General features: G+C 44.2%; 1 protein-coding gene across 1 annotated transcript in view; it reads right to left on the bottom strand.

Moving 5' to 3' along the window:
* The window catches only part of LOC142312890 (uncharacterized), a 155,570-nt gene that overhangs the window by 68,512 nt on the left and 66,911 nt on the right, over nt 1-20,147 (bottom strand). The window contains 1 exon segment of the mRNA XM_075351875.1: nt 99-242. Within this exon segment, the coding sequence (XP_075207990.1) occupies nt 99-242 (144 nt within the window).

Below are 20,147 nucleotides of genomic sequence, written 5' to 3'. Positions count from 1 at the left end.
ACTACAAACTTTTCCAGAGTCCTCACCTCTACAGTTGTGTCCATCCATTATTCTCATAGATAAGAATGATGTAATGTGACGTGATCAGAATCACTCACCTCTCCAGTAAGTTGGAAGAGGATCTCTAGGGTGAGGTGCAATAACTTCTCCGCTATCTTGTCCCTGTCCATACTTGATGGGTGAATCAGGAAGATTCTCTTATATAGAAGATTTCCTGTGAGAGGATGGAATACTGTAGGAACCTGAATGGGAAGAATAACAAAAGACGATTTTTGGTACTCACCATAAAATCTGTTTCTCCTTAGTTTTCATTGGGGGAGGGGGGTGGGACACAGAACCATGGGATTGTCTGCTGCCACCTGAAGACTGACACTAGTATTACATAGAATTAAAAATGGTCTCCTTTCCAGCAGACTATACCCTGCCTGCTAGCAACCCGCTTCCTCAGTTCTGTGAGAAACCATGCAGCAAAAAAAAAAAAAAAGAAAAGAAAAGAAAAACATGCCATCAAGAAAAGAACAACGTACTGTAAATACATACCCAATCAGCTACCAATAAAAGGAGCTGTGTCCCACAATGAAGACTAACAAAAAACAGGTTTTATGGGAAATATAAAAAATGTACTTTACTCGGTTACGTCATTGGGGAGAAACAGAACCAATAAATATTCTATTGAGATCACAGAATTTAGTGAAAACTCCCAAGTGGACGGTTGAGCCACTGCTGCCAAAAGTGGAAGAATCTTCTTGCTCAAATTGCATCTGCTGAAGCAAAAGGTGTGGACCCAGTAAAATATTTAAAAAGTATGAACTGATGACTGCAGGGCCGAAGCCCGGTGATGAAGCTTTCATCCTCCGTGAAGAATACGCCCTGATGTTGAACAGGGGGGCACCCTGTTCTTAAATTTAGAAGCCTGAATAATGGCAGTTGTGATCCAGTGAGAAATAGTCGTTTTTGAGGCAGCTTGACCCCTACGAGGCCCATTTGGCAGGACACATTAAGACTCAGATTGCCTAAAACGGGGCGATGGCCGACAAGTAACTATGTACAGCCCTAACCACATCCAGATTGTGAAGTTTCTTCTCAATCAGGTGAGCTGGAGCCTGGCAAACAGAAGAGTAGACCATGTTTTCTTTAATATTTAAGGCCGAGACAACATTCGAGAAGAATGCCAAAACTGGCCACAGCACAACTCTATCATGGTAAAGAGCGAGGTAGGGAGCACGGCAAAAAATGGCCCCTAATTCGGAGATTCTTGTGATGGAAGTGATGGTTATAAGGTAGAAGTGCTGATCTCTCTCTAATGGTATCAAAGGGGGGAAACGGAAGAGCTTCCAAAACAAGATTAAGGTCTCAAAAATCGAAAGGTGGCCGATAAGAAGGCTTGATATGTGCCACTCCCTAAAGAAAAGTCTTGATGCGTCGGTCCGCTGCAAAGTTCTTCTGACACTAGGTAGCCAAGGGGAAACTTGAATCTTAAGGAAGCTAAGTGTTATCCCTGAGTCCAACCCAGACTGCAAAAAAACAAAAGCAGTGGTGACAAAGAAAAGGACATTGGGAAATTATTAGTAGACTCACAACAGTGAAAGTATGCCTTCCAAGTGCGATGATAAATACATCGCAAACAGGGTTTACATGTTCTGATCATCATCGGAATGACTGGTTCTGAGAGTCCTGACTTCCTTTAAACCTTGACTTCAATAGCCATGTTGTTAAAGTGAGCGGTTGTAAATTGTAATGGAAGAACAGACCCTGGGATAAAAGATCTGGGTTCTCTGAAGGAGGCCAGGGAATTTTGCCATGAAGGTTGATGATATCCAAATATCAGGCCCTTCTAGATCAATCTGGAGCCACCAAAATGACTGGAATCCCCTATGCTCTGATCTTCTTGAGAAGTCAGGGAAGAAAAGGTAAAGGTGAAAAGCTATGGGAGCGAGAACTGGGACCAAGGGATTGCTAGAGCGTTGGACTCAACTGCGTGAGGGTCCCAAGTTCGGGCGATGAATTTGGCACTTTGCGGTTTAGTCTGGAAACCATTAGATTGATATCTGGCGTGCCTCACAGTTGACAGATTTGACCGAATATTTCTTGATGAAGAGCCCATTCTCCTGCATCTATTTGCTGGCTACTGAGAAAGTCTGCTGCCCAATTGTCTACTCTGGGAATATGAACCGCCGAGATTAGAAGCACCTTGTCTTCTGACCATTTCAGGATCCTCCACCATGGCAGACTGACTCCTTGTCCCCACTTGCCTGTTGATATAAAGCTACTGCTGTGGCATTATCTGACTGAATAATGATTGACAACCCTAGAAGTAGGTGCTGCCAATGAAGAAAAGTTCGATGAATTTCCCAACACATTGATTAGGAGATGTCTCTCCTGACTGTCCCATGTTCCCTAGGCTGAGAAGCGACAAAGCTACCCACCATCCGGTGAGCCTGGCATCCGTAGTTAGAACCTGCCACAGAATGGGTCACAAAAAGTGACCTTGAGTTAGTAGGGGCCAGGTTAACCACAACCTGGGGTATTGGCTACAGAGAAGTGGAAGGACAAAAGGCTGATCCAGGGACTGTATCGACCTTTCCAAAAAAGCCAGAAGAGTGTTCTGTAACTGTCTTAAATGAAACTGACCAATTGGGACTGTCCTAAATGACGCCACCATCTGTCCCAAGATCCTCATGCAAAAAGTGTTTGTGCTTGTACGGACACCTTAGGGTTTGGATGGAGGATTGAAGAGCTAGCCTCTTCTCCTTTGGGAGAATGATAGACCCTCAAAGCCATGTTGTGAATCATCCCCAAAACATGTAGCCACTAAGTGAGAACTAGTGTGGATTTTGTCAGGTTGACAACCAAACCAAATTTATTCCAGGATGTCTGCCAGTGTTCCAAGTTCTGAGACTAGGTAGGTGACTTGACAAAGATGTTATCCAAATTGGAAATTACCACTACTCCCCTAGAGAGGTGGAGTGTCATATCTGGGGTCACACTCTTTATAAATACTGTGGGGGATGTGGTCAATCCCAAGGGCACAACTCTGAATTCAAAGTGCTCTTAGGTGATCACAAACCTAAATGAAAACAGGTGAGCTGTAAAAATTGGTACATGCAATTAAGCGTTCTGAATGTTTATTTTTGATAGAAACTCACATCTTGAAATGAAGTAGCCACATCCACTTGTTGAGACACTTGAGGTCTAGATTAAGCAGCAAATATCGGTCTTTTATAGGGATAACAAAAAAGATTTATATAAAAACACCTGAACAATTCTGGCTTGAAATCACCACTGCTTGGAGCATAAAAGTTATACATCGAAACTGGATCTTATGTTTAGTGAAGTGGTGGGCTATTACTTAACCACTGGCTTGATACTACTACTCTTTCACTTAACAAATTCTTGGAACAAACAAAACATTTATTGCTTTTAGAGAGGCGGGATGCCGAAAAAGAGAGGATTGGATATCTAAATATTTCAAAAATTGGGAGGCTTTTATTGAGATACTGTATATTGTACTACAGATGAGATGCTTCACATAGTCACACCTTTGGCTCATGGGTTTATGTGTTTCATTATAACTAATTTAATTAGAACTAATTTTTCAACAGTGGGATGTTATCTTTCATCACTGGATTCCTCTCCTTTTCCAACATATGTTAACGCCTAGCCTAGTACCTATGACAGGTCTGAAAGAGACCTTGCCTCCAACTGACAATAGCAAAAATGAGAAAGCCAGTTGCTAGCAGGCAAAATATAGTCTGTTGGGGAGGAGCCAAGTTTTAATTCTATGTAATTCTAGTGTCAGCCTCCAGGTGACAGTAGACTACCCCATGGTTCTGTCCCCCTGATAAAGCCGAGAAATACAATTAGTGAAGACAATAAGGGTATATATGAGGAGAACTAACGTTAAGAATGTAGGTCAACAAAATTTACACCCAAAAAACTGCATAGTATCGCAAAGTTACCCCCGACACAAGAAATAAGACTTTGATCTTTTCATTAACTTAAGTGTTAAATTGGGCAAGGTACAATGTAGAGATAGGAGACTACAGGAGAATTTCTTTAAACCGACCACTTATTTCTTGGAAAATAATATATTGAGGATCTCACTTTGATGATGATGATGTGTTCAAGTCAAATTCCTAAGAGAGGATATATTGTCTTCCTGTAGGCAGGCTAAGGCTATGTGCGCACTGGGAAATGGAATTTTCTTGAGAAAATTCCGCATCCTCTCAAAGATTACCGCACCCGCGGTAAAAAACCGCGGGAAACCGCACCCGAAAACCGCATGCGGTTTGCCGCGGTTTGCTGCGGTATTATTCGTGGTATTGCCGCGGTTTTGCCGCGTGTGGGTTGGGATGTGCTTTATTGCATTCAATGCAATAAAGCACATTGAAAAAAAAAAAAAAAAAAAAGTAATTTAATTCTGAGATAGTAGATAGACAGAAGAATAGATAGAGGGATAGATAGACAGACAGAGGGATAGAGGGATAGATAGATAGAGGACAGATCGCTGCATTTCCCACGGTCGGCAGTGAGTTCACATTACCGGCCGTGGGAAATGACCGGTAATTACCTCTGCTGTCTGCTGCTTTCATTCAGCGCTGTGTCTGTGACAGTCGCGGCTGGATGGAAGCAGCGCAGGACGCCGGAGCTGTGTGGATTACGCCGGAGCTTTGTTTGGGGGGGGTTAATAAAATGGTGAATGAGGCTTGTTTGTTTTATTTAAAATAAAGGATTTTTCTGTGTGTGTGTTTTATTCACTTTACTTACGGGTTGATCATGTCAGCTGTCACATAGACGCTGCCATGATCAAGCCTGGAGTTAATGGCGGTGGTCCCCCACCACCATTAACCCCTTGTATTACCTTGCTACCACTGCTACACGGTGGCAAGAAGAGCCGAGGACACGCCGGTGCTGCCGCATAATGCATGCGACAGTCCCGGGGCAGCTGCGGCTGATATTCTCGGCTGCGGGAGGGGGAGTGAGGCAGGGGACATTATCCCTGCCCCTCTCCCTCCCCAGCCTGAGAATACCGGGCCGCCGCTGTGTGCTTACCTCGGCTGGACGGTAAATATGCAGCGGAGCCCACGTTCTTTTTTTTCTATATTTCCGTTTTCTTTCTATGTGTGTTCTATGTGTCTGTGTCTATGTGTTCTATGTCTGTGATGTGTTCTGTGTGTGTGTGTGATCTGTGTGTGTTTACTCTCTGCATGGCTTTCTCTTCCTGTAATGACATCACTTCCCTGCAAAACCGCAGGCAGGCGATGCACATTACCGGAGGTAAACCGCGAAATACCGCAGGGAATAACGCAGGAAAACGCAGTGAACCGCACAGAATTTGCTGCCTGCGTTATTCCCTGCGGGATTTCATGATTAACATTGGAGTCAATGGAGTGAAATCCCGCAGCGATGTGCGGAAAAGAAGTGACATGCACTTGTTTTTGCTGCGGGAATCCCGCAGCAAAACATGCAGCTGTCAAATTCCGCCCAGTGCGCACAGGATTTTTTTTCTCCATAGGATTTGCTGGTGATTCACTGCAGAGATGTTATGAACATTTTCTGCAGCAAAACATGCAGCAAATCCGCGGAAAATCCGCGGCAAAATCCGGTAAGTGCGCACATAGCCTTAAAGTTTGGAGGTGCTCAGGAACTTGATATCAGGTTGGATGAAGTGGTCTTTCATTTGCTATGTTTGTACATGAGAAAAATACTGGAAACAATCCTAAACCAGGGCAAACTAGAATCTGCATAGAGGGAACTAAAATGTTGGTAAATTGTAAAGGCTTGTACCACAGTACTGGTGGTTGAGATTTTTGAGAACAATTTTGGATTTGTGAAATGACAGGAAAGACACCGAAATCTCTGTGACTAGGTGACAGGAAAGATTCCCCGAGTTGGGATGAAAGAATATGAACCGACACTTCTACAGCTTACATGTGAATAACTAAACCTACAGGTGAATTGGGATTTAGTGGGAGCATGTCAGGGAGCTGAGATTTTGATTAGCTAAAATGATCACCAGGTATTAAAACATAACCGGGCACAAAACATGCTCTTTTATCAAGCCACTACCCACCACCGACTACATTCTCTTGAAACTGTTTCTCTCTGCATAAAGTCATACAGCTCTGAGTAGGCCTCAAGTCATTAGGCCACAACGTTAAAAAGGTGCATCTCCCAAAGCCTAGTCACACTATCCTTGTCATTACTATACTGTCCTGAAGAAGGGGGCAGAGACCCCTAAAACGCATTGACCTGTATATGTGCCTGCAGTAAAAGACTTGGATAAATAATTCCAGCCTGCATGGTGATAAGTGCGGCGGTGACCCCCGTTTTTCCTTTGAAACGTCATCGAAGCCTTGTCAATGACTCAGGCAATGAACATTGTGAGGTCAGAAGCCTTCTCAGCAACACAATTCCTGGTGCAGAAGAGGGCTAACGATGATGTCGTAAGCCGCGACCATCAGAAAAAAACGGCTGGATAGTGCAGAGGACCAGATGGCAGACAGGTGTGTGGCAAGATATTAACCCCTTAACGACCGCGGGCCGTAAAATTACGTCCTAAATGACATAATCTTACTGCCCGCGGTCCTCCGGCGGCAGCATGCCGCGATCGGCACACATCTCAGCTGATTTTCACAGCTGAGATGTGTGCCTGCTAGGCACGAGCAGAATCGTTATCTGCTCGTGCCGATTAACCCCTTATATGGCGCTGTCAATACATGACAGCGCCATTATAAGCGCAATCGCGGTAAAGTTTTACTTACCGCCGAAACCGGAAGTCACGTGACGCGATCACGTGACTCCCGATAGTTGTCATGGTAGTACAGGGTCATGTGATGACTCCTGTACTACACATGAATTGGTTTCACTTTCGCTGTGCCCGGGGCACAGCAAAAGAGAAAGACAGCGTATCTGCTGTTTACAGCCTTCCAGCTGTGATCAGCAGATACTGCAGAGCGATCGGAATGCTGATCGCAATAGCCCCCTAGGGGGACTAGTAAAATAAAAAAAAAAAGTAAAAAAATAAGTTTTAAAAAATTAAAAAAAAACAAAAAAACCTAAAAGTTCAAATCACCCCCCATTCGCCCCATTGAAAATTAAAGGGTTAAAAAAATTAAAAATATACACACATTTGGTATCGCCGCGTTCAGAAACGCCCGATCTATCAAAATATAAAATCAATTAATCTGATCAGTAAACGGCGTAGCGGCAAAAAAATTCCAAACGCCAAAACGACGTTTTTTTGTCGCCACAACTTTTGCGCAAAATGCAATAAGAGGCGATCAAAACGTAGCATCTGCGCAAAAATGGTACCGTTAAAAACGTCAGCTCGAGACGCAAAAAATAAGACGTCATTGAGCCTAAGATCCCGAAAAATGAGAACGCTACGGGTCACGGAATATGGCGTAAAACGTGCGCCACTTTTTTCGGACAAACTTCCGATTTTTTTTTAACCCCTTATATAAAAGTAAACCTATACATGTTTGGTGTCTACGAACTCGCACTGACCTGAGGCATCACACCCACACATCAGTTTTACCATATAGTGAACACAGTGAATAAAATATCTCAAAAACCATAGTGCTATCGCACTTTTTTTGCAATTTTTCAGCATTTGGAATTTTTTTGCCATTTTCTAGTACACAATATGGTAAAACTGATGGTTTCATTTAAAAGTACAGCTCGTTCCGCAAAAAATGAGCCCTCACATGACCATATTGACTGAAAAATAAAAAAGTTACGTCTCTCAGAAAAAGAATGGCGAAAAAAAAAACGGAAAGCGAAAAATCGGCCGGTCGTGAAAGGGTTAAATATTTTTTTTCTTCCCCCTCTACAATTAAGCAAAATGACAAATTGAAGAAGAAAGAAAAAAAAAAAATCAAATTTAAGAGAATCTGAATTTTTTTTAAAATTTGAGACAAATCTTATCTCTAGTTTCTAGCAATACTTGTTTAGCTGGAATTAGGCAGGTTTTCCCAGGTCAAAAGACATTTGTCTTCATTTTTATGTTTTTTCGATGCTGTCCAACGAATCTTTACAGAATAGAAACTGTACTTTATGGATCATTAAAGCTATGGAACGATTGGTAAGGCCACCAGTGGAGGATGCGTTTATGGGTAGCTGCTGCCTAAATATAGCTTGTTATTTTTTTTTGCAAGTGGGGAATGTTCCTCCATTTCAAATATTAAGTATAGCCGTTCCTCTTTCCCTTCGAGTGAAGGGGACATTCCGTGCTTTATCTTAGAGTCCATCTGCCCTCAAACCCCCATAATATCTATAAACTGAATGCCGGTCCTCTTATCTCTGCAGTTGTTAAGGAAATTCAATCCTGGAAATCCCTTAAACTGTCCTTTGCAGGTAAGGCCCATCTTATTAAAATGATTTATTTCCCTAAAATTCGTTTTCCCTTGCAAACATTGCCGGTATTGTTATCTAAAGCTGCTGACCGACTTCTAACGAGGGCCTTCCGTCAATTTATTTGGGGTTCAGAATGGGGGTCCAGAATAAGTATTTTTAAGTGGCAACAAACTAAACTAAATTTCTGGGTGGCCTTAATCACCGGAATGTACGCCTTTACAGTATTGCAACCATCTTTCGATATTCACTGGACGGGATTAGTGCTTCCACTCGCTTCACTAATTCCCCAATAGATGAGGCTATATGTGGACCCTTTAGTCTCCCTGCTTTGCTGCATCTGCGACCAGTTGATGTCCCCATAGAGGTTAAAGAGAACCCCTTACTATAGTCAGTTGTTTAGGGTTGGCGCTTTGCAAGATGACATGGTGAACTCGACCCTCACATCTCAGTTCTTCTCCCTTTTCGGGGCAATCCCTACTTTTTGCAGGGTAGGCCACCTACTGTCTATCGAGTATCGTGTGCTTGGGAATAATGGATGTTGATTAGTTTGTAATTTTCTGTCATATAAACAACGCCCCCTTACTTCAGAGGACATTGCACTTAGGTATCCGATTCTGGAGGGCGATAATTTTACTTATGTCTAGATCAGACATTATGTATAGACTCTGTGTTACGGGCTATCCCAGCAGACGTTAGAGAACACCCTTTAAATTTAATTTTCATTAAAGCCCATATGGGGTTTCAAAAAAGTTTTTTAACCCCAAATTTATAAAAATGACCTTTATTATATCAAAGCTAAAATTGACTCACAGACATAAATACATTCAATGTCTCAACCGGGTTCAATCAATTAGGGGATAAATATATAGCAATGCACAAAATTTGCTTTTCCTTTTGACAATCCAACAAATACAACAAAGATTTTTTTTTTTCTTCTCCCTCCTTCCTCCAATAATCATGAAGGAAGTGTCTCAAAAGGATAAAAAGGAAAAAAGAAAAGCAGATATTATATCCATTAAGGGGTTTGTGTATAACTCATACTGATACTCAAAGTATTAACCCTCCAAACCCCTACTACATTCACTGCCAATCTCTGGTAGAGGAGCCGACCATGGAAACAAAAAAATTATTCCGTCTGCATGTCCAGTTCCAAACCCCCACCCAGGTATTGACCAATAGTTATGACCCCTAATAGCCAGATATCACCCCCAATACCATGGAGTGTACGAAAGGGGTCACTCACTACAGAACAGTGATTTAGTATCAGCAAAAACACATCATCTGAACTGTTATTTTAGAAAAATTTCCATAGCAAAACAATCCAACACATATATGTCATAAATAATCATTAATATCAACATTCACGCGTGCTGTCATCCTGGGTCCGGGATTCTCCGTGACGGGGGTTATTATGGCATTGTGCCAGCCCATATGATTTAAAAAAAACACAAACTGAAAACATTACTTCGCGGACAAAAAATAAACTTCACAGGAATCCGTTGCCTTTATTATCACTATTTACAACGCATCAGTCACATCCATCACACAAGGCATTGTGACTGATACCAAATAACGCAAGTGTGAAAGCAGCCTAACAACATCACTGAATCACGAGATTGAGTGCCGATACCACAAAAACTGCAGCGGCACAGGAGGTGAGTATAAGGCTATGTCCGCACTTTGCGTCGTCCTAGTTGCAGTTCTAAATACATCCTCTGGCAGAAATTGCTTTTGCCAAAGTTGCTTTTGACCACTAAATCGCGGTAATTACGCATGTGTTTTTACCGCGTTTTAAGCGCTTTTTACATGCTTTTCCATTGCGTTTAATCAGATGCGTTTTGAACATAAAGACACTGCTAAATAAAGTTTAAACAGTCAAACACAATGAAAAAAGGGAAAAAAAAAAAGGAACACAATTTGTTAAATAACGAAAATAATAATATTTCATATAATTATAGCGGTTTTATACTATTTATTGCTAAAATAGCAATAAATTAATATTTTTCATTAATTTAATTGTCGGACTGTGTGTGTGTGTAAAGGGACATATCATTTCATTATTTTGATGTCAAAAACGCATGTTTTCTGCACCTAAAAAGCAGGTAAAACGCTGGAATTTTGATGTTTCTTGCTTTTTTGCAACTTCTCATTGACTTCAATGTTATCAAAACGCAGACCAAATGGCAAAAACAATTGACATGCTGCTTCTTTGAATGTTGAGTTTTTGCCCAAAATTATGGAAATTAAACGCTGCGTTTCTAAACGCAAAGTGCAGACAAGAAATTAACAATTCCCATACATTTTGGTGGAAAATCAAAACGCATGCATTTTGGCATGAAAACGCTGCAGTTCAAAACGGATCCAAAACGCAGGTGAAAACCGAAAGTGCGGACACAGCCTAAGTGTTTTTATTTTAAGAGGGGCAAACACTCAGATTATAAAAAGGCTGTCCTAGTAGTGAACAACCCCTTTAATTTTATCTACTTATAGAGTATTAGTTTTTGGCCTTGGCAATGTACACACTGCAGCCCATCTTTGCTGTAATACTTAATTTCTGAAGGATATTTATTCCTCTTTTTGCTGCTATTTTTATATTTAGTGTAGGGACCTACAAGCGTGAGGTTCATGTGACGAGGGTTGTAAGCTTCCGTTTATGACCATAATACCAACTAAAACATCATATTTTTTTGTACAGGATACAGCCAGACCCCTTTCTGTGAGGCCTTGCATATTAGAGTTTCTGTCGCTGTATGGTACACAGATGGGGTAGGCTTGGCAGCCCGTCTGATCTAATAGGATGGTGGTCACCTAATAGGCTGCGGGCTTGTGACTGTGTATCTGCATGTGTGAACAGCGCTCTATGCAAGCCATCAGTGTGCAGTTTTATCATCCAGCAATCGCACCCCTCCATGTTTTGGAAGTGTGTGTGTGATTTGCTCTTCCTGCACCTGTGATGCCTCTACTTAGTGGGGGTTTAGCTGTATCCTGCTAGACTCGCAGGGGTGGGGAACCTTCGGCCCGCGGGCCGCATACGGCCCTTGAATACCTTCTCTACGGCCCCCGGGACTCTGCCAGCAGCCGCGTCTTGCCGGTTGTCGGCCCTTTAAATCCCCATGCGCGCTACGAGGACGCGCATTCAGCGTTCCCTACTGAACGCTGGTCAGTGCGTGTGTGCTCAGGACTTATTTTGTGGGCGCCCCGTCCCACAGAAGCCCAGCAGCAGTTTGACGGCTTCAACTAGTAGGTGAGCGCTCCCCCCCTGCTGCGTGCCAGCTCTTCCGTGCACGCTCCCCCGTGCTGCGTGCCAGCTAACACGTGCGTGCTCACCCGTTCCCGCTTCTCCATGCCAGCTCACCCGTGCGCGCTCGCCCATGCCCGCTTCTCCATTACAGCTCCCCCGTGCGCGCTCCCCCGTGCCCGCTTCTCCATTACAGCACCCGTGAGTGCTCCCCCATGCCCGCTCCTCTGTGTAAGCTCCTCCGTGTGCTCTCCCACTGTGCTGTGTGCCCGTTCCCACTGTGCTGTTATGTGCTCATTTCCCAGCTGCCGTGTGCCTGCTCCCTCTGTGTCCGCTCCACCAGGGTTGTGTGCTTCTTCCCCAGGGTTGTGTGGCCCCCAGGGCTGTGTGCCCCCCCTCCCCTAGGTCTGTGTGTCCCCCCTCTCCCCTAGGTCTGTGTGTCCCCCCTCTCCACTAGGTTTGTGTCCCCCCTCTCCACTAGGTCTGTGTGCGCCCCCACTCCCCTAGGTCTCTGTGCCCCCCCACTCCCCTAGGTCTCTGTGCCCCCCCACTCCCCTAGGTCTCTGTGCCCCCCCCACTCCCCTAGGTCTCTGTGCCCCCCCACTCCCCTAGGTCTGCGTGCCCACCCACTCCCCTAGGTCTGTGTGCCCCCCCCCCTAGGTCTGTGTATCCCCACTCCCCCGGAGCTGTGACTCTCTTCCCCCCACCCCCCAGTGCTGTGCCCCCAGTGATGTCCATGCTCCCCCATGCTGTCTGCGCCCCCGTTGCAATGTCTGGGCTCTACATGTGTTGTCAGTTTCCCCCGTGCCCCCCTATTGCTGTCCATGCCCCCCTATTGCTGTCCGTGCCTCCCCCCCAGTGCTGTCCGTGCCTCCCCCCCAGTGCTGTCCGTGCCTCCCCCCCAGTGCTGTCCGTGCCTCCCCCCCAGTGCTGTCCGTGCCTCCCCCCCAGTGCTGTCCGTGCCTCCCCCCCAGTGCTGTCCGTGCCTCCCCCCCAGTGCTGTCTGCGCTCCAAAGCCATATCTATGCCTTCCAGTGATGTATATGTCCTCAGCCTTTTTTGTGACGTATATATTCTCCCAGCCCCACCTGTGATGTATATGCTCCCAGCCCCTCCTGTGATGTATATGCCCCATTGTCTCCTGTAATGTAAATATTACAGGTGGGGCTGGAGCATACACATCACAGGAGACACTAGGGACATATACATCACTGGAGGGGCTGGTGGCATATACATCACATTGGAGATGCTGGGGCATATACATCACAGGAGGGGCTGGGGCATCTCCTTTAATATATATATATACAGCTGTCCCAGCGTCTCCTATGTGATGTATATACAGTAGTTCCAGCGTCTCCTATGTGATGTATATGCCCCAGCCCCTCCTGTGATGTATATACAGCAGTCCCAGTGTCAGTTGTGATGTATATGATTTACCAATCTTATTATCAGAAAGAGTTGACTGCTCCAGACCGAGACAATCCTGGAAAAGCAGCTGTGAGAAGCAACATGATCAATATCACCGAAAATTAACCGCTGCGCCAAAGAGAAGCATCTCTGGCCACCACAATAGGGGTGAGTTAATTAATTGCTTGACCAAATGTAGCTGGGTAATTTTCACATTGATAATTTTGTGCGGCCCCCGATGGTTCGTAGAAATTTCCAGATGGCCCCCGGCAGTAAAAAGGTTCCCCATCCCTGTGCTAGAGTATTAGTTTTTGGCCTGGGCGATGTACACACTGCAGCCCATTTTTGCTGTAATACTTAATTTTTTGAGGATATTTATTCCTTTTTCTATTGCTACTTTTATATTTAGCTACTTATAGGTAGAACTAAACGTAGCCAAAATAGGTTTGTGTCCATAACCTGATACATAAACCAGAACAAGCCCTCGAAGTCAGATTTTCCCATGGCTCAAAATAAATTTATGTCCTAAGTTATCAAGCTAAGTCTCCCAATAAGTCTCAAGACGTTTCTTAAATTCAAACAAATTAAATAAATAAATAGGGATAGTATATTTAATATTACTTTGGGCATCAAAAAATCTCTATAATTAAAAAACAACAAAAAAAACCCCACATGGCTGCGGAAAATAGAGCCTAAGTTACTGAACACCAGAAGCTGGCAGTCCACTGTTCAATAGGAGTGGTTCCAAATAGAGTGGTACCTCGCTTAACGAGTAACTCTCTTAACGAGAATTTCACTTAACAAGCAAAGCTCTCTGTAAATTTGTAACCCGCTTTACGAGAAAGCTTTGCTGTACGAGCGAAATTCTCAACTCACACACTTACGGTTTCGTCCATCTACCACACTCTGACCCGCACTTGCACTGTCCACGCAAACACACACATGTACGCACAAACACACAAACACACACGCACACGCACACAGTACTGTACTATGCTCACCTTACCTTCCGTTCCACCGCCGGCCTCATAGTTCTTGTAGTTCCCGGGTACATTGTGGCGAACTACAAGTACCATGAGGCCGTCAGTGGAACGGAAGGTAAGGTGAGCATATATCTGTACCTTCCGTTTCATCGCCGGCCTCCTGGGTCCTGTAGTGCGCCAAGCCGCTCTGCTCTGCTCCAGGCATCGGCATCCATAGCAACGAAGCAGGAACTTCCTGGTTCCTGTCACCGCTTGTCAAAGGCAGCGCGCTGGCCAATCAGAGGCAAGCGGCTCTGCCTTTGACGTCAGCGCTCTGGCAGGAAGTTCCGCCCTCGTTGTTATGGTCCCCTGATACACGGCCCGCACCGGAGAACAGCAAGTCCCAGGAGACCGGCGATGGAACGGAAGGTAAGGTGAGCATATAATATGTGCGTGTGCACGTGTGCTTGTGTGTTTGTGTGTGTTTCTGTGCGTTTGTACATGTGTGGAATGATAGAACAGGGGACCAGGATGGGACATTTAACACATTGTGGAACGGATTGTCAGCATTGCAATGATTTCCTATGGGAAACCTTGCTCTGCTGAACGAGTACTAACAAGCACAGTCCCAGAACGGATTGTTCTCGTTAAGCAAGGCTCCACTGTATAATATTGCAGCGTCTCTGCATTTTCCAGTACTTCATTTCCATATTTTATATTATGAAAGATCTGCCAAAACTATCCAAAACACACACAATAATTAAAATTGTCTACCTATGTTTTAGGCCCTGCAATTTTCCCACAAAAAAAAAAAAATAAATATATCAGCAACCACCTACGGTAAATATTGGAAACAGAAGGAAATAATGTTAATTTTAGCAATGTGTCCCACATTTATTTTACTCCTTCATGACCTTGCCATTTTCCATTTTTTTCTCCTTTGTTCCAGGAGCTATAACTTTTTTATTTTTCCATCCATATTGCCATATTAGGGTTTGTTTTTTGAGAGACGAATTGTAATTTTGAATAACGCCATGAATTTTATCATATAATGTACAGGGAAAAAAAGCCAAGACCAATGAAATTGCAAAAAAAAAAAAAAAAAAAGTGCGATTTCAAGAATTTTTTTTTTTTTTTAAACGTACCATGTTCACTATCTTTTAAAACTGACCTAGCAGTATGATTCCCCAGGTCAGTACAAGTTCATAGATACCAAACATGCCATTTTCTGAGAGTCTAAATGTTTTCATTTTTTGTTACGCTGTTTACCGATCGGAGTAATTTATTTTTTATTTTGATCGATATGACACTTCTGATTGCAGCGATACCGAATATGTCTATTTTTTTATTGTTTTATTTTTAATGGGGCAAAAAGGGGGGCGATTGGAACTTGGTGGGGGTTTTTTTCTCATAACTTTTTTCACTTTTAATTGTATTTACTTGTCCCCTTTGGCGGACTTGCAGCTGGGGTCATCCAGTCACTTGTGCCATACAGAGCAGGGCGCCAGCATCAGATTCAGTATCCGCATGAGCTTCAGCATTGGTCTGTACAGCAAAAATCATCATCTCTTATGAATGCCGACTTGCAGCCAGCATTCATAGAAGGATTGTATGGACAGACACAGGGGTCATCAGCTGACCCTCGCCTGACATGACAACCTATTGGCGCCCCATGATCACATCACGGGGTGCTGATGGGAACGAGAAATGATGTGCTCCATGTTAAATCCCGCAGTCAGAGACTGACAGTGGAATGTAACTGGTTAAAAGCAGCGGCTGTTAAGGCAGATGTCAGCTGATCAGATCAGTCGACATGTGCAGGCAAAGATGTGCGTGAGCCCACATCAAAGGCAGGGAGACAACCTTTGATGTAAGTGTACTGTATGTCAAAGATTGTGAAAGGATTCAGTGGCCTGTATAAAATGACACCTTTGTGAAGAAACTGAAAGGCAAGGTGCTGCGATTGTAATTTTGTATTAATAATTACTGATTATGGAGTCAATTAAGTTTTAATACAAAGTTAAATCGGCTATCGGTTTTATCTACTGACTTGGTGATTTGATCAGCAAACTGCAAGAAAAAAGGTCCAGTCTCAAATTTTACTTTGAATATACTCAACCTCCAAAAATACGGAGCAACTACATAAGGCTATTTGCACACACTGCATTTTTCATGTGTTTTTTCTTGCAGGTTTTAATCAATGCTGCAAAGAAAAACGCATGCCAGCAAAGTCTATGAGAATCATTACTTGCTGTGCACACGCTGCTTTTTGTTTCCTTGCAGATTTTTTTGTTGAAAAAAGAAGCAGCATATCAATTCTTTCAGCTTTTTCTATTGTGTTTATATAATCCACTGCAGTGGTTTATCACTCGCAGCACTGACAGTTCACCTCACACACCATGCATCCGGTATGGTATGTAAGGCTCTCCGGAGCGCAGTAACTTGGGGTTGTCCTGGTGACGACCTAGGGTTGCCATGGCAGCGATCGGGTCTCTGTAATGCGATCCCTCTCCCTGCCTCTTGAAGGCTGCAATCACATTGATGCAGCATTCAGGGGGTTAACTGCTGGGAGCGGCGCGGAGGACCACTCCAGGCAGTGAGAGCTGGGTCCTGGCTGTAACATCAGCTGGAGACCAGGCGGTGATCGCAGGGTTAGGCTATGTGCGCACGTTGCATATTTGCATGCAGTTACGCTGCGATCTGCACGGCAGTGTAACTGCGTGCGTCCTGCGTCCCCAGCACAATCTATGAAGATTATGCAGGAGCCGTGCGCACGTGGCGTATTAGAGCGCAGCGCTTCGGCTGCTGCCCGAAGCGCGCGTTCTAAGAAGTGACATGTCACTTCTTTCCTGCGCTCTGCCTGCATCCCCCGCCCTGTCTATGGGAGGGGTTGCACGCAGAGCGCATGGAATCGGCTTTTTTTTTATTACGGACTCTTTCTGCAGCGATTTGAAGCGCACGTGTGCTGTTCAAATTGCTGCAGAAATTTCTGCAGGGACAAACGCTACGTGCGCACATAGCCTAACTGTGCAGAAACCCCCAGGATAGTCATGACTAAAAAAGCATGAAAAAACAATTCTATAAGAAATGGAACTACTGGTTATCCTTCCGTTTAAATACTGTTATCAAATAAATCTACAGATGTATATATGGAGAATGTGACCCGGAAATTGATATGATATCACCATTCCCCCATCCCCTTCTCCCCCTCCCCCTTGTTTAATACCCATATTATTGTGATTTTTGTTGATAATGTGATGACAATATGATGTAACATTTGACATTAATCACTAATAAAAAGTTATTGTTTAAAAAAAGAAAAAACAATCAAACATGATAAAAAAAAAAAAAAAAGCACATTTTTTTCTGGTTTTTTTTCCATGCCAAAATAAGCCATTTTCCTTCCAAAATCTGCTACGTGTGCACATGGCCTAAAGGTATGTCCACACGCTGCATTCTCGATTTGACAAAAAAATGCACCCTCTGGCAGACTTGACAACTATAAACACTGCATTTGACGGGAAAAAAAAACAATACAAAACGCATGCGTTTTTGATGCGTTTTTTAAAAGGAGAAATAAAATATGATGGGATAATTGATAGATATCTAGAATAGATATATAGAACATCTAGAACCCTCAGCTCTCTGCTGTACATTGGCCTAGTTATGAAAAATAGAGGGAGCGGTGTGACAGCCGCGCCGGTGATCGGGGAGTATGAAGCGGAGAGAGACAGAGAGAATGGAACCTGCATGTTTGTTGACAAGAACGGATCCAAAATGCAGGGCAAACGCACAGCTAAACATTTTGGTTGCGTTTCGACACACCTCATTCACATCAGTTGGTGGAAAATGTTTACAAAATACAATGGAGGAGTGACATGCTGCTTTTTATACGCAACGATTTTGACAAATATTTGTCAACAAAACGCTGCCGAAGAAAAAGCAACGTGTGCATGGAAATTCTCATTTATCATAGACTTTGCTGGGAAACAAAACGCATGTATTTTGTCAATGACACAGTGCAGTTTAAAACGCAACCAAAACGTAAGAAAAAAACGCAACGTGCGCACATGACCTTAGTCTGCTCCAGGCCATGGTGTGTATATCACAATATAGGCCACCATACATTACAGGACGGACGCCACCGACATCTCACGGGAAATCCCTTTATTCTAAACTATTACAGATAAAACTAGGAAAATTACCCGACACCTCCATTCCCTATAATCTCCACCCCAGAGAGAAAGCGTCATCTGTCCCCAAACCCAGAGTGACCTCCCCTGTATACATGAGCACACCCAGCTGTATATTACTGTACATATACACATGGCAGAGCTGGGGGAGGGGACACTATCTCCGGGAATGGAGGGGTTACTGCGCCCAGTAATGGGGAATCTCCACATACCTCCTCCTGCAGAGCCGCACACTAGATATTTGGCTGCTCTGTGCTTACAGGACCTGTGATGATGTCACATGGAGGGGAGGAGTCAGGGGTCACATGGTCAGCTCCTCAGTGTATGCAGGACTCTGCTGTTCTGGGTGTCATTGATACATGTGTGTGATGTGTACGGAGCAGAGCCGAGTGTATACGAAGTGTACGTAGCGGAGCCGTGTGTGTACGACATGTATAGAGCGGAACCGTGTGCGTACGACGTGTACAGAGCGGAGCCGTGTGTGTGTACGACATGTATAGAACGGAGCCGTGTGTGTACGATGTGTACAGAGTGGAGCCGTGTGTGTGTACGATGTGTACAGAGTGGAGCCGTGTGTGTACGATGTGTACAGAGTGGAGCCGTGTGTGTGTACGATGTGTACAGAGTGGAGCCGTGTGTGTACGATGTGTACAGAGCGGAGCCGTGTCTATACCATGTGTACAGAACGGAGCTGTGTGTGTACAAAGTGTACGGAGCAGAGTGTGTACGAAGTGTACGGAGCAGAGTGTATACGAAGTGTACGGAGCAGAGTGTATACGAAGTGTACGGAGCAGAGTGTATACGAAGTGTACAGAGCAGAGTGTATACGAAGTGTACAGAGCAGAGTGTATACGAAGTGTACAGAGCAGAGTGTATACGAAGTGTACAGAGCAGAGTGTATACGAAGTGTACAGAGCAGAGTGTATACGAAGTGTACAGAGCAGAGTGTATACGAAGTGTACAGAGCAGAGTGTATACGAAGTGTACAGAGCAGAGTGTATACGAAGTGTACAGAGCAGAGTGTATACGAAGTGTACAGAGCAGAGTGTATACGAAGTGTACAGAGCAGAGTGTATACGAAGTGTACAGAGCAGAGTGTATACGAAGTGTACAGAGCAGAGTGTATACGAAGTGTACAGAGCAGAGCCGTGTGTGTACAACGTGTACAAAGCAGAGCCTTGTGTGTACAATGTGTACGGAGCAGAGCCGTGTGTGTACAATGTGTACAGAGCAGAGCCGTGTGTGTACAATGTGTACGGAGCAGAGCCGTGTGTGTACAATGTGTACGGAGCAGAGCCGTGTGTGTACAATGTGTACGGAGCAGAGCCGTGTGTGTACAACGTGTACGGAGCAGAGCCATGTGTGTACAATGTGTACGGAGCAGAGCCGTGTGTGTACAATGTGTACGGAGCAGAGCCGTGTGTGTACAATGTGCACAGAGCAGAGCCTTGTGTGTACAATGTGTACGGAGCAGAGCCTTGTGTGTACAATGTGTACGGAGCAGAGCCGTGTGTGTACAATGTGCACAGAGCAGAGCCTTGTGTGTACAATGTGTACGGAGCAGAGCCGTGTGTGTACAATGTGTACAGAGCAGAGCCGTGTGTGTACAATGTGTACGGAGCAGAGCTGTGGCACTGACTGACAGCTGGCACAATGTATTAATGCTGAGACATTGTTGAACAGGCTGTCAGTCAGTGCCCGGACGCGGTTATAGCCGCTGTTTACAATGTTGTGAGGAGCTGACCACAAACTAAAGATTACACTGGGCAACAATTTTTTTTCATTTTCTGTTGCATGAGGTTTTAGAACTTTTTCTAGATATGTGTATGATCACATATCCTAATATTCCTTCAGCAATACGACCTATCCCACACTCTGAGACACGCCCGTTTCCAGTTTTCAATGGTTTTATTTCTTGTAAGGATGAAGAAAGTGAACATGGTGATCAAATGTATTTTGATAAGAAGTATGAGGACATGAATGTAGAAT

The sequence above is a fragment of the Anomaloglossus baeobatrachus genome, chromosome 5 (genome assembly GCF_048569485.1).
Source record: "Anomaloglossus baeobatrachus isolate aAnoBae1 chromosome 5, aAnoBae1.hap1, whole genome shotgun sequence".
Lineage (NCBI taxonomy): Eukaryota > Metazoa > Chordata > Amphibia > Anura > Aromobatidae > Anomaloglossus > Anomaloglossus baeobatrachus.
The sequence above is the reverse complement of the archived record's forward strand: the minus strand, read 5'-3'. Positions and strand labels throughout refer to the sequence as shown.